The following is a 14,002-nucleotide window of genomic DNA, read 5'->3' as shown; positions in this document are numbered from 1 at the left end:
GTAATGCGTCCGGCGTCCGTCCGTCTGTCTGTCTAGCTGTCTGTCTGTCTGTCTGTCTGTCCGTCTGTCCTAAAATTTAAAATCTGATTTCAATATTAATTGGCACACAAGTAGACTACACTAAGATACATAGAAAAGTACATCGGTTTTTAATTTCGATGAACGGTGTTGCCATGGTTACTAAAAATAGAATTCTCTGTAAAATTCCATAAAAACGCTACTCCTTCTACATTTTTTGTCTGATTTCAATATTAATTGGCACACAAGTAGACTACACTAATGTACATAGATTATGGCATCGGTTTTTGATTTCGATGAACGGTGTTGCCATGGTTACTAAAAATAGAATTTTCTGTGAAATTCCTTTAAAACGCTACTCCTTCTACAGTTTTGGTGTGATTTAAATATTACTTGGCACACAAGCAGACTACACTAAGATACATAGAATAGAGCATCGGTTATTGATTTCGGTGAACGGTGTTGCCATGGTTACTAAAAATAGAATTTTCTGTGAAATTCCTTAAAAACGCTTCTCCTTCTACAGTTTTGGTGTGATTTAAATATTACTTGGCACACAAGTAGACTACACTAAGATACATAGAATAGTGCATCGGTTTTTGATTTCGATGAACGGTGTTGCCATGGTTACTAAAAATAGAAGTTTCTGTGAAATTCCTTTAAAACGCTACTCCTTCTATAGTTTTGGTCTGACTTCAATATAACTTGGCACACAAGTAGACTACACTAAGATACATAGAATAGTGCATCGGTTTTTTATTTCGATGAACGGTGTAACCATGGTTACTAAAAATAGAATTCTCTGTGAAATTCCATTAAAACGCTACTTCTTCTACAGTTTTAGTTTGATTTCAAAATAAGTTGGCACACAAGTAGACTACACAAAGATACTTAAAAAGGTTCAATGGTTTCTGATACGTACAAACCAGTAGAGCTACAGTCTCAACAGAGACTTTTGGTTTTTTAAAAAACAAATATCTATAAATACAAAATTAGTTTATGGAGGGCAAGCAAAAATTCAGGTAGGGCAAGTCAATTTTGACGATCTACTTGCCCTTGGACAAGTGGCTTAAAAATCTATTTGTCAGCCCCTGAGTGTATAGGGCCTGAGTCTATGTAACACAGAATAAAAGTTAAGACTCGAGGCAGTGTATAGGGCCTGAGTCTATGTAACACAGAATAAAAGTTAAGACTCGAGGCAGTGTATAGGGCCTGAGTCTATGTAACACAGAATAAAAGTTAAGACTTGAGGCAGTGTATAGGGCCTGAGTCTATGTAACACAGAATAAAAGTTAAGACTCGAGGCAGTGTATAGGGCCTGGGTCTCTGTAACACAGAATAAAAGTTAAGACTCGAGGCAGTGTATAGGGCCTGGGTCTCTGTAACACAGAATTAAAGTTAAGACTAGAGGCTGTGTATAGAGCCTGGGTCTCTGTAACACAGAATTAAAGTTAAGACTAGAGGCTGTGTATAGAGCCTGAGTCTCTGTAACACAGAATTAAAGTTAAGACTAGAGGCAGTGTATAGGGCCTGGGTCTCCGACAGAACATTTAGTGTGTTACCACTAGGGCTGGGACGATACAACTTTTTCTATATCGATACTTATCATGATATTTGAGCCAAGATATGTCATGTATCACGATATGTTTAATTGCTTATAAAATCTTTTTCTGCATTGAAATAAACAAATTATTTTTTTGCAAATGAGAATAATTCATTCAAAATAGTTGTTTTTATGTTGTATTTTTTTTTTTCTCAAGTGGTGTTAATTATTATGTATTTCACTTCTATATTTATATTTAACTTAGTTATTTCATATATTAAACCCCAAATGTTAAATAAACAAAGAAAAACAGAAGTAAGATTTTTTGGGGCAATATTTCTATATTTTTTCAAATATATCAATATATCGTCCCAGCCCTAGTTACCACTAAATCTCTTCCTGGAACACAGAATTAATATAAAGACTAGAGGCTGTGTATAGGGCCTGAGTCTCCGCCAGAACATTGAGTGTGTTACCACTAAATCTCTTCCTGTAATTCCAGAATTAAAGTTAAGCATGATTTACCAAAAATCAAAGTTACCTCCCTTATTTTTTTCACCTTTTGCAAATAATAACTAAAAGGGGAAATCTAAAACAAGAGGCCCATGGGCCACATCGCTCACCTGAGAAGCTTTGACCATTCTGTTCTTTACCAGATTTCACCCTTGTTATACATAATGCATCCCCACATTACCCCACTGATCATAATTTAGACATTTTGAAATCTACACTACCCCATGATCCTTCCATTGGCACATGTGTTTCAGCTTTTTTGGCCCAGTGGTTCTTGAGAAGAAGATTTTCAAAGATTTTTCCTATATATTTCTATATAAAACTTTGATTCCCCATTGTGGCCCCGCCCTTCCCCCGGGGGTCATGATTTGAACAATTTAGAATCTACACTATACCAGGATGCTTCCACATAAGTTTCAGCTTTACTGGCCCAGTGGTTCTTGAGAAGAAGATTTTTTAATGACCCCACCCTATTTTTGTCTTTTCTTGATTATCTCCCCTTGCGAGGGGATATGTCCTTTCATTTTCACAATTTAAATTCCCCTTTACCCAAGGATGCTTTGTACCAAGTTTGGTCAAAATTGGCCCAGTGGTTCTTGAGAAGAAGTTGAAAATGTGAAAAGTTTACAGACGGACAGACAGACGGACAGACGGACGGACGACGGACAAAATGTGATCAGAAAAGCTCACTTGAGCCTTCGGCTCAGGTGAGCTAAAAAAGTCTTTGTGTACATGGAGATGAGGTCTTTCTGAAAATGGAAAAAAATATAATATCATGCTTGCTGACAAACCTGATTCCGATCTTTTTTCGTTTTTTCCGTCTTGGGGGTGGGGCGGTGGTCTCCATCTGAATGAAAAGATTCTCACCGTGGCAGAAAAACCCACTGATGGACAGCATCTCATCACCTGACTTGAGTATTCTAAAAATAAACATCTTTATAAGAAGGAAAGAATGTAAAAGCACCATTCATCATTATTTGAAATGTACAGTTCTGTGAGAAGGGATTATTTCATATCTTAACTAGTGCTAATTGTAACGGGAACCGTTACAGATGTTCCCCAAACGCTCCCCAAATCCCTTTTGATGCCATATTCCCTGTAAGCTTCTTTAAATAAGACAACATCTGTGCAATTTTTACTTTAACAACGTTTTCCCGAAAGGATACCAATTATATTCAAATTTTAACATTGCACGCGTGCCCATGTGAATGCACGTGCGTAATGATCATATAATCTTGTCTACACTTTCTATATATTTAAAAATTCTTTATATTAAAGCATTTAGTCCAAAAATATTTAAAAAATCACTCATTTAAGTGTATATTTAATTTCACTCGTTCCAAATGCACGCACGTGCGTGCACGTGCATGATGACCATACCCTCTTGTAGGAGGCCTTTATATCTATCTATGTTCTAAATCCCATCCTGATTGGTTGAAAACCAATGGAATTATTGCCATTTCAAGTTTCGGCAAATCAGATTGCAGCACACGTGCATCCACGTGATTTGAAGAATCTTTTTCTATATTATATTGTAGAATATCCTAATGCATGACTATGTTTTAAATTTCAAAGCATTTAGTCAAAAAACAAAGGAGATGTAGCCATTTAGAGTTTCAGCCAATCAGATTGCAGCACACGTGCATGCGCGTGATTTCTTGAAATTTTTTGTATATCATATTGCAGGATATCCTAATGCGTCGCTATGTTTTAAATTTCAAAGCATTTCGTCAAAAAACAAAGGAGATATAGCCATTCAAAGTTTCAGCCAATCAGATTGCAGCGCACGTGCATGCGCGTGATTTCTTGAAGTTTTATCCATATTGTATTGTAGAATATCCTAATTCATGACAATGCTTAAAATTTCAAAGTATTTTGTCGAAAAACAAAAGAGATATTGAGATTTTTGTTTCAGCCAATCAGAGCAAAGCGCACGTGCATGCGCGTGAGTTCGTGCTAATTTGACAGTGTAATTTTATTAACACTATTAATATATACTCATGTACTGAGTTTCAAAGCATTTTATCAAAAAATGTAAAAGTTATAGCTACATTAAGTAAATCAGTCAATTTACTCATTTCACGCGCACGCACGTGCAGGCGTATGCGCGCAAAATGACCTTCGTTCCGCACACCTACACAACACACCTATTAACCCTAAAAAGGTTTTAGCTCAGTTGGGTGAACAGTTTCTGAGAACACTCGCGGACAAAAAAGTACCGGAGAACAAATAAGAAAAAAAATAATAATAACTAGATGCGTTCTTGTTGCTGGGGCAACAAGCAGGTCTTCCGACGACTTCTGTTTTGGAATCTATGCTGTGTCAGAACATGGAATAGATTTCTTAATGTATTTTTTTCGTTTACGTTCATTTACAGTAGTTTCTCAACACAGATCGTGATTGGTCCAGGTATTTCACGAAATATCTCTAAATATAGCTTTTAAAAATCGGCAAAATCTTCCACACATGTTATAAAAGAGTGAAAAGTAAATTGCATCTGAAAAAAGACAAAAACAAACAAAAAATTTGGGGAACGCTCCGAGCGGGATTCGAACTCCCGACAGTAAGACAAATTTTGGTTCGGTCATATCTTTGCAATAAACGCACGCATGAAGAAAATGAAAACATATATAGATATCTTTGAAGACGCTCTATAAACCCTGTAAATTCAAAAGAAAATAATTGAAAAACCAAAAAGTTGAAAAATTAGACTTTTTGAATTCCCTTCTGTTTGCGACCGGAAGTCAGAACAACGAAAAATGAAGGTCGATCAACACATCTACAATCGATGTTCTAACACCTCAGCAAGTTTCAGTTTCATATCTTTTGCCGTTCTCGAGAATTTTTTGCGACAAAATTCCATTTAAAACTGAAAAAAGTGAGAAACAAAGAAAAAATTCAAATGCCCCCAGCGGGATTCGAACCCCCGACAGTGTGACAAATTTTGGATCGGTCATATCTTTGCAATAGATGCACGCACGAAAATGTTGAAACCATATTTAGAATTCTTAAAAGATACTCTATCAACCCTGAAAATACAAAAGAAAAATATTGAAAAGCAAAAAAGTTGAAAAATTGGTAGTTTTGAATTCACTTCCGTTTGCGACCGGAAGTCAGAACGACGAAAATTGAAGGTCGATCAACACATCTACAATCGATGTTCTATCACCTCAGCGACTTTCAGTTTCATATCTTTTGCCGTTCTCGAGAATTTTTTGCGACAAAATTCCATTTAAAAAATACAAATTTCCACAAAAATCGCGAACGGAGAAAAATCTCAAAAAAGTGAGGGACACCCCTGGAGATATTAATATGATACATCATCCCTGAGAAAATCGTTCAAATTGAACCACGCACAGCGGAGATATGACCTGTACTATGAAAAGTGGAATAATAATAATAATAATAATAATAATAGAAACCAGAAGGAAAACAATAAGGTCTTCCGAAGGAAGTCGGAAGACCTTAATAAACACCACTTACTGTCATTCTTTTCATTTACAGGACCTTTACCTTTGATATTTGATATTATAGACATAGTAAAACCTTTAATAAGCAAAAATTTGTGTAATGTATACCCCACCCCCTCTTTTCCCCCTGCGCAATGGCAACGTAGACTTTCTCTCTAAACTCTAAACCAGGCATCGTATTAACATAATATTTTCAGAATACTTTACAAAAGACTCCATAAAAACTTTCTGGATAGTTTAATGGTCATTATCTCATTTACCTACAAGATATACATTTTATCGGCAAGAAAAAGAAATTCAGAAGTGCCTAAAATTCCTTTACTGATGATCGAAAAAACAAAATATACATTTTATCTAGAATTTCTTCAGTATCTTTGATGTCCTTTGCTTCTCCTGTTATGATAAGTTAATTTCCTATCAGATATTTATTTTCTTTTTCAAATATCAGATTTATCTTATTTTTATTTAGAATTAATTCATCTTGTAAAATATGCTTCTTTCTTTCTTTTTTTTTTTTTAAATCATGGAATGGGTATTGATGTTTTTTTTTCCCTGTACATTCTAAGCTGACATGATTTGACTTTAATTAAAGAAAGTCTGTCTACGAAAACTTCAGGATCCGCGCCCGTATTTTAATTGTACGCATTTCAGGTAGCAGCGATTTTAGTTTCGTACTAAAGTCCCGGTCAAATATCTTAAAACACTGAGATCTCTCATGTTTGATGTGGTATTTGATGTAGCAAAATGAAAGGAACTATTATGGGATACATGACCAGTCTAGCAGAGCGCTTGTTGAAAAAGTATAGGTACGCAGCTAATAGGACCAAACCTTACTTTCGCTTTCTACGGTCACCAATCGTGCAAAGAACGATAACTCTAATTACGCGATGTTAAGAAGAGAGATCTAAAAGTACTAAATTTTTAAGGCTCTGAAACTTCTTTAAGGGGTCAAAAAGTGATCCCACGGATCATAATAATTAGAGTGTGCTCATTTTGCTGAATTCAAATCTGAAAACTGTTTGAAAATCCATTGACAAATAAAAAAAAGTTACAAAAAATCGACAAAATCCTCAATACATGTTTTAAAAGAAAGAAAAGTTATTTCAAACTGAAAAAAGTGAGAAACAAAGAAAAAAAATTCTAATGCCCCCAGCGGGATTCGAACCCCCGACAGTGTGACAAATTTTGGATCGGTCATATCTTTGCAATAGATGCACGCACGAAAATGTTGAAACCATATTTAGAATTCTTAAAAGATACTCTATCAACCCTGAAAATACAAAAGAAAAATATTGAAAAGCAAAAAAGTTGAAAAATTGGTAGTTTTGAATTCACTTCCGTTTGCGACCGGAAGTCAGAACGACGAAAATTGAAGGTCGATCAACACATCTACAATCGATGTTCTATCACCTCAGCGACTTTCAGTTTCATATCTTTTGCCGTTCTCGAGAATTTTTTGCGACAAAATTCCATTTAAAAAATACAAATTTCCACAAAAATCGCGAACGGAGAAAAATCTCAAAAAAGTGAGGGACACCCCTGGAGATATTAATATGATACATCATCCCTGAGAAAATCGTTCAAATTGAACCACGCACAGCGGAGATATGACCTGTACTATGAAAAGTGGAATAATAATAATAATAATAATAATAATAATAGAAAACAGAAGGAAAACAATAAGGTCTTCCGAAGGAAGTCGGAAGACCTTAATAATAAGAAACCGAGTAAAAACAATATGTTCCCAAACTCCGTTTGGGGAACATAATAAGGGGCTGATTTAAGACACTCGTACATGTGACATATCATGTAAATTGATACCTCATCAAATGCATGGGAGGGAAGATTATTTCTGAGTTTTCCTGGGGTCCCTGCTCAGATTCTGGCTTCAAGCTGCCTTCACTGGGGGTCCTCTTTCTGACACTACCTGTAGATACAACGGGGGATAATAGACAATCACAGATCTTATTGCTCTTAGATGCCTCATGTGAGCATCAAATGCAAAAACAAAGATAGGAAGTCAGAAAAAATTACCATGATTATATCTTTTAAGATACAAAGCATAAAATTATCAGAATTCTACTCATGATTTCCAAAATTTTTTATTAATTACAAACAGAAACACATCTGTAAGTGTTTAGTTTGTTTTACTAAAATTGGTATAGGTGCTTGCTTATCAAACTTCCTATTAATTGTTAAACATTACCATCCACTTTGATAATGTCATTTAACTCACTGAGTGGCCTGAATCCCATGGGTCCCTGAGGGGCTGAATCAGAGGGGGTGTTCCCACTTGAGCTGGGGATACCACTGTCTGTAAGACTGGCTATACTGGCCACACTGTCGATACTTTTCTGGCGTTGGTGGGCGGGGCTCTTCATCAGAGTGGCAGCCTCTCTTTCAATCTCTCCCTGGACTGAGGACTGGGATCCTACATCAATGTAAGCAAATCATCTGGGTATACTTTTAGGTCAGAAAAAGATCAAATGAATAATCAGAGAGTTAATAGTAATCATAATTCATGACCTTATTAGCTCTACCTAATATAAAAATGCAAGACAATAGAAAAGATGGAGAGACATGGAGCTTGACAATATTGGATACCAGAACATCCACCAACAATATCTTTAAGAGGTACATGTATTACTGTAAAAGTTTTACACTAGGCTGTGTTTTACAGCAATTTTGGTGGAAAGCAACCACACTAATTAAAGCATTAGGCTAAATTTAAATAAATATAAATATTAACAAATGCCCTAATTTCCCCACCTTGTACAGAGTCCATGTTGCTGGTGACACTCGTGACACTGGTGATGCTGGCCTGTCGTGAGTGGGCCTTAGTGACCCCTGACCTCGGGGTCACGCTCTCTAATCTCATGTTGTTGTTGTTGACGAAGCTGTCCGTCGTGCTGGACTTGGAGTCGTTATCCTGTGGGAGCCCCGACACAGGCGTCTTGTTTCTGAGGCCCCAGTAATACAGCTCATTAGAAGTTGTACTACACACTGTATAATGGTCCCCACATTGTACCCTCTGGAAAACATTGTCAATGTAAGAAAACATATATACAGTGCATATTGTTTACATTGCCATCATAAAACACATGGTCGAATAAAATGGTAGGATTGAAATTCTTGAATAAATTTATTCCATTTTAGTTTTTTAAAAACCAAGGCAATTTTTTGAAATTTGAATCCTTTTTGTGTACTATTTTTCATTAATGTTGTCTACAGTGATGACTAGTCGTAAAGGTAGTGCCTGGATTGTACACACATTTACCACTGTTTCCAGCATGGCCTTGACCTCTACAGGGGCCCGCGAGGGTTTAGTGTCGCCGATCCCTAACTGTCCCTCGCTGTTTTTACCAAACGTATAGATGTGTCCCGGCTCCACAATGACAGCTGTGTGACACGCCCCCATAGATATATCCTGGACTCGGTGTCGAGCTAGGGCCCTCACTGGGGTGGGGTTACTAGCCCCCTCTACCTCCGTCTGCAAGGGAATAGAAAATGTTACATTATCTCAAGCTCTATTTATATTCTAGGACTTTAAAGAATATCATAAATCAATCCTGTCATTTGATTGGATAAAAAATTAATCTAAATTGTATAATCTGGTTTGCCTACGTTACAATGACTTGCATCAAAAGTGTATCAATCCACTTGATGTTATGTTTGAAATATAAACAATTTGAAGAGTGAGGCATTTTTATGGGATAAATTGTCTTGTTTGATATAATTAATGATTGAAAATTAAACTATAAGGAATGAATCAAAGAGCAACATGTTTACCATGTTTTCAAAATCTTACATCACCTAGCTGTGGCATTTAAACAATGATGTCATGTGGCCTTTATGACTATATTACAAAAAGGCAAAGGCAAAGGAAAAATAAGTCATCAGCTTTATATTTATGAACTCAGAATAATGGAAAATTCTTAATCACTTTTTATTCCATTCTAAAAATTTAGGCTGGCTTCTGACCCATTCCTTCCCTCCAATACCTTGTGCCATGAGAAATGCCAAAGTTGACAAAAGCATAATTGATTTAAACATAAATAAAATTTATGCTAAGCATATCTGCAGCTAGGACAAAGCAATTCTAGCTGAACTGATTATTTAGAGCTGATATGGCAAGGGTGCATTATACATGTACAAGATTTCATGTGACAAGTCAAAAATATCATAGGTAAAGGACAATTTCGTTTGCCAATATATGTTAACACAGTTTTTATTTTATTAATATATGTGTCATCTAATCAACTGTGTCAGAGATAAAGAGTTTTATATAAAGGATAAATGTCTTTAGTACACATTCATCTGTATCATCACAAGACCATATAGACTCAAGTACATGTATAGCTGAAATGACAGTTACTTAATCTGGGAAGAAATTCTGCATTGAAAGGTAATTCTTTATAAAGACTTTAAAACTTAAGTTCAAAAGCATAACATTTATTTATATTTAAAATATAATAAAACATCTTGATTTCAAAATTCTTTTCAAGGGCTATTATTCATAAATTTGGGGAGGGGAGGTTTTTTTTAAAGGATAGTTAACTTTTCTTTGTAATAATTGGAGAATTCTACTTAAGGATATCCGATCCTCAGCCAGGAAGGATAACTCCAAAAATTAATATTTAATTTGAAATGCATCAAAATGAAGCTTGAAAATGAAATTTTTTCATGCAACAGTTTTCATTTTATCCATCTTTATAAGATTCAAGGTTTTTGGAAGTCTTAGAAAAGGTCTTATAAAAGTTGACATTTGTAGCCGATAATAGGGAAAAAAATAATACTAACAGTTTTAGAGAAATACGATTTTCTTGAAGACAGACTTAGATATCAATGCTTATTAGTATGATATTAAATAAGTGATTTGTGGTGTCTTGCAATGATAGCAAAAGCCTTTTGCACTAAGTATTACAGAATACATGTATATGACGGAAATAGAAGACAAACAAGAGGCCCATGGGCCACATCGCTCACCTGAGAAGCTTTGAACATTCTGTTCTTTACCAGATTTCCCCCTTGTAATACATACCGGTATTGTGACCCCACCCTACCCAATTGATCATAATTTAAACAATTTGAAATCTACACTACCATAGGATGCTTTGATTCAACATTGTAAAACTTTGATTCCCCATTGTGGCCCCGCCCAACCCCCGGAGGTCATGATTAGAACAATTTAGAATCTACACTATCCCAGGATGCTTCCACATAAGTTTCTGCTTTTCTGGCCCAGTGGTTCTTGAGAAGAAGATTTTTCCTATATATTGCTATGTAAAACTTTGATTCCCCATTGTGGCCCCGCCCAACCCCTGGGGATCATGATTAGAACAATTTAGAATCTACACTACCCAGGGATGCTTCCACATAAGTTTCAGCTTTTCTGGCTCAGTGGTTCTTGAGTAGAAGATTTTTAAAGATTTTTCCTATATATTTCTATTTAAAACTTTGATTCCGCATTGTGACTCTGCCCTATCCCCGGGGGTCATGATTTTAACAATTTAGAATTTATACTACCCCAGGATGCTTCCACATAAGTTTCAGCTTTTCTGGCCCAGTGGTTCTTGAGAAGAAGATTTTTTAATGACTCCACCCTATTTTTGTCTTTTCTTGATTATCTCCCCTTGTGAGGGCCGGGACTTCGCCCTTCATTTTCACAATTTAAATTCCCCTTTACCCAAGGATGCTTTATACCAAGTTTGGTCAAAATTGGCCCAGTGGTTCTTGAGAAGAAGTCGAAAATGTGAAAAGTTTACAGACGGACAGACAGACGGACAGCTAGACGGACAGACGACGGACAAAATGTGATCAGAAAAGCTCACTTGAGCCTTCGGCTCAGCTGAGCTAAAAATACCAAAATAAGTATGAAAAATCATGACAAAATCTCTGAATGCCTAGATACCTATAATTTTTTAACTTCAAATATATTTTGTTGATCAATTTGCAATTAGAAAATGCATTGTTGATATTACAATTTGCCTTTTCTGCAAAAATGTTGGAGATTTGACAATTTTCCCTATATAATATGATTAACTTTAATCTTTAACTTTAAAGAAATACTGTGGATCAATTTTTACATAACTTTGTGGATTCAAAGATACTTTTATGAGTATTTTTGATTACTTAACTGCAAATTTTATAAACCTGAGGATTGCACTACCTTAAAAGATGTATTTATTGGCAATTCCATACATTTTACAATATTATTGCAAGTACTTGACTTATACTCCTAACTTTCTTAACAGAAGCATCTATCTGTGTCATTCCAAATCTCAAATGGATCCCAGGTACAGTGCCCAAGACATTCTGCGCTGTAATTTATGTGATACCTCTGTGGTACAGAGTCACTGTGAGCTCTGTATGATAAACCTATGTAAGAACTGTGTTGGGGAGCATCTCTCTGATCCATCAACAGAGCACCGAGTCGTACCATATAAAGGAATTTCTACGCTATATAGTAGAAATAATATTTCTTATATTTCTATGGTATATAGTAGAAATAGTTCTAAGCCAAATCCACCATGTCCAACTCATGCCCCAAAATACTGTGAATTGTTTTGTGAAAAATGTGACATTCCTGTCTGTTCTACCTGCATTGCCTCTGGCAAACATCAAGGACATTAAATAACTGATTTCCTTCAGAAAATCAGCTCCAAAAGAGGAGATATAGAAGATGATTTGAAAGAATTGCAGGAAACAATTTCTCCAGGTTATAAGAAAATTGCCCTTGAAATACAAACTGAAAATTCAGACTTATTAAATCACTATGAAGAATTGACAAAATCAGTAACAAAACATGGAGAAAACTGGATTAGAAAAATTAACATAGCTGTCAATGAAATGAAAGTTAAAATAAGTAAGCTGAAATTGAAACACCAGTCAGTCCTAAAAGAACAGGAAGACAGAGTCACAGAAATCAGCTCCCAAATCGATCAGTGTATTACTGAGCTCAAGAAAATTATTGCTTCGGATGAAGTTTCCCTTGTCTTAGCATATAAATCCAGAAATGCTGAATTCATCCAAACACCTCCCAAAGTCAAGTTTTCATTTCCAATCTTCTCTCCTGAAGAGATCAATTCAGAAAAGTTCAATCAACTATTTGGCTCTCTACAAGAAGACTTAACTACAACAGGAAAAGTGGAACCCGAAATTTTGTCCCTTTCTTTAATTAAAGCATCCCTCGTCCAGCCAGAGCTTACTACCTCCATCAGCACTAAGAATAATAATGGCAAACTATGCAGTGTTGCCTGTCTCAGTGACGAAGAAGTCTGGACATGTTGGAATAACAAAATCATGGTTCTTTACGACCTTCAGGGCAAACTACTGAAGCGAATTCAAACCAAGTCAAGAAACAAGCCAAGTGATATAACGGTGACAAGGAGTGGAGAACTAGTTTACACCGATCCCGATTCAAAGTCGATCAATGTAGTGAAAGATAAAGAAATTGAAACTGGGATCAGATTACAGAAGTGGAGACCACTCAGTATATGCAGTACCTTCTCTGGTGACTTCCTGGTTCACTTGCTCAGTAGTGATGGAAGGCAATCAAAAGTTGTCCGTTATTCAGATTTCACTACGAAACAAACCATTGAATTTGATGATCAGGGTAAGCATTTGTATTCAAACAGCGACCTTAAACATATAAGCGAGAACAAAAACCTGGATATCTGCGTCTCTGATCATGGAGCCAAAGCTGTAGTGGTGGTTAATCAGGAAGGGAAACTCCGATTTAGATACACTGGTCATCCCTTTACCAAGGAAAAATTTAATCCACTAGGCATCACTACAGACAGCCATTGTTGGATCCTGGTAGCAGACAGTGAAAACAATCGTATCCATGTCCTCGATCCGGACGGGCATTTCCTCCGTTTTATTGATAACTGTGAGCTGGTCCTTCCCTGGGGTTTATGTGTGGACTCCACTGACAGCCTCATAGTGGGTGAGAATGGTGGTAAAGTGAAGAAAATTAAATACAGATAGATAAGTGAGATTATTTCTGGTAAGGACAGAGGAAAGTGAAAAAAATAGCATTGTGATTTTATACAGCAGTGATCAAAATGCAGGAGACTTGTGACAGCATTTGAAATCCTAAATTAAATTGAATTCCTCACGATCTCCATAAAAATGTTTTCCTATATGTTTTCCTATGTCATTACATTAACTGTATAGCAGGTTATTTTAGCGGGGTACTTATTTTGGCATTTTGATGATGACATGCTAAAATTTTAATCACTTAAATATTAAGTATTCTTCTTAGTGTTCATTTGCATAGGACTGAAACCCTGTATTCATTAAAATAAACTACCTGTATGCCAAAATTATTGGCATACCTTTGAGCAGGCAAAACACTAAATTTTAAACCCCTCCAAGAAAGCTAGCAAAATGTTATACATGTAATACAAATAATGCATCAATCATATCAATAGACATAATGTACCTGATAAGTAAG

General features: G+C 35.9%; 1 protein-coding gene across 3 annotated transcripts in view; it reads right to left on the bottom strand.

Annotated features, from left to right (window-relative positions):
• Positions 1–14,002, bottom strand: part of LOC134263131 (uncharacterized) — a 28,134-nt gene that overhangs the window by 4,638 nt on the left and 9,494 nt on the right. For 2 of the 3 annotated variants that reach the window (XM_062745439.1, XM_062745440.1), the window contains exons 20-24: positions 8,816–9,034; positions 8,314–8,575; positions 7,781–7,975; positions 7,366–7,471; positions 2,866–2,994 (exon numbers count right to left, since the gene is read on the bottom strand). In XM_062745439.1, the coding sequence (XP_062601423.1) occupies positions 2,866–2,994; positions 7,366–7,471; positions 7,781–7,975; positions 8,314–8,575; positions 8,816–9,034 (911 nt within the window). The remainder of the gene's footprint in view (positions 1–2,865; positions 2,995–7,365; positions 7,472–7,780; positions 7,976–8,313; positions 8,576–8,815; positions 9,035–14,002) is intronic. The other variant, XM_062745441.1, reaches the window with a different exon arrangement.

The sequence above is a fragment of the Saccostrea cucullata genome, unplaced genomic scaffold (genome assembly GCF_032062105.1).
Source record: "Saccostrea cucullata isolate Sc308-1 unplaced genomic scaffold, CSIRO_AGI_Scuc_v1 ctg1012, whole genome shotgun sequence".
Lineage (NCBI taxonomy): Eukaryota > Metazoa > Mollusca > Bivalvia > Ostreida > Ostreidae > Saccostrea > Saccostrea cuccullata.
This window is presented reverse-complemented; position numbering and strand designations above follow the sequence as displayed.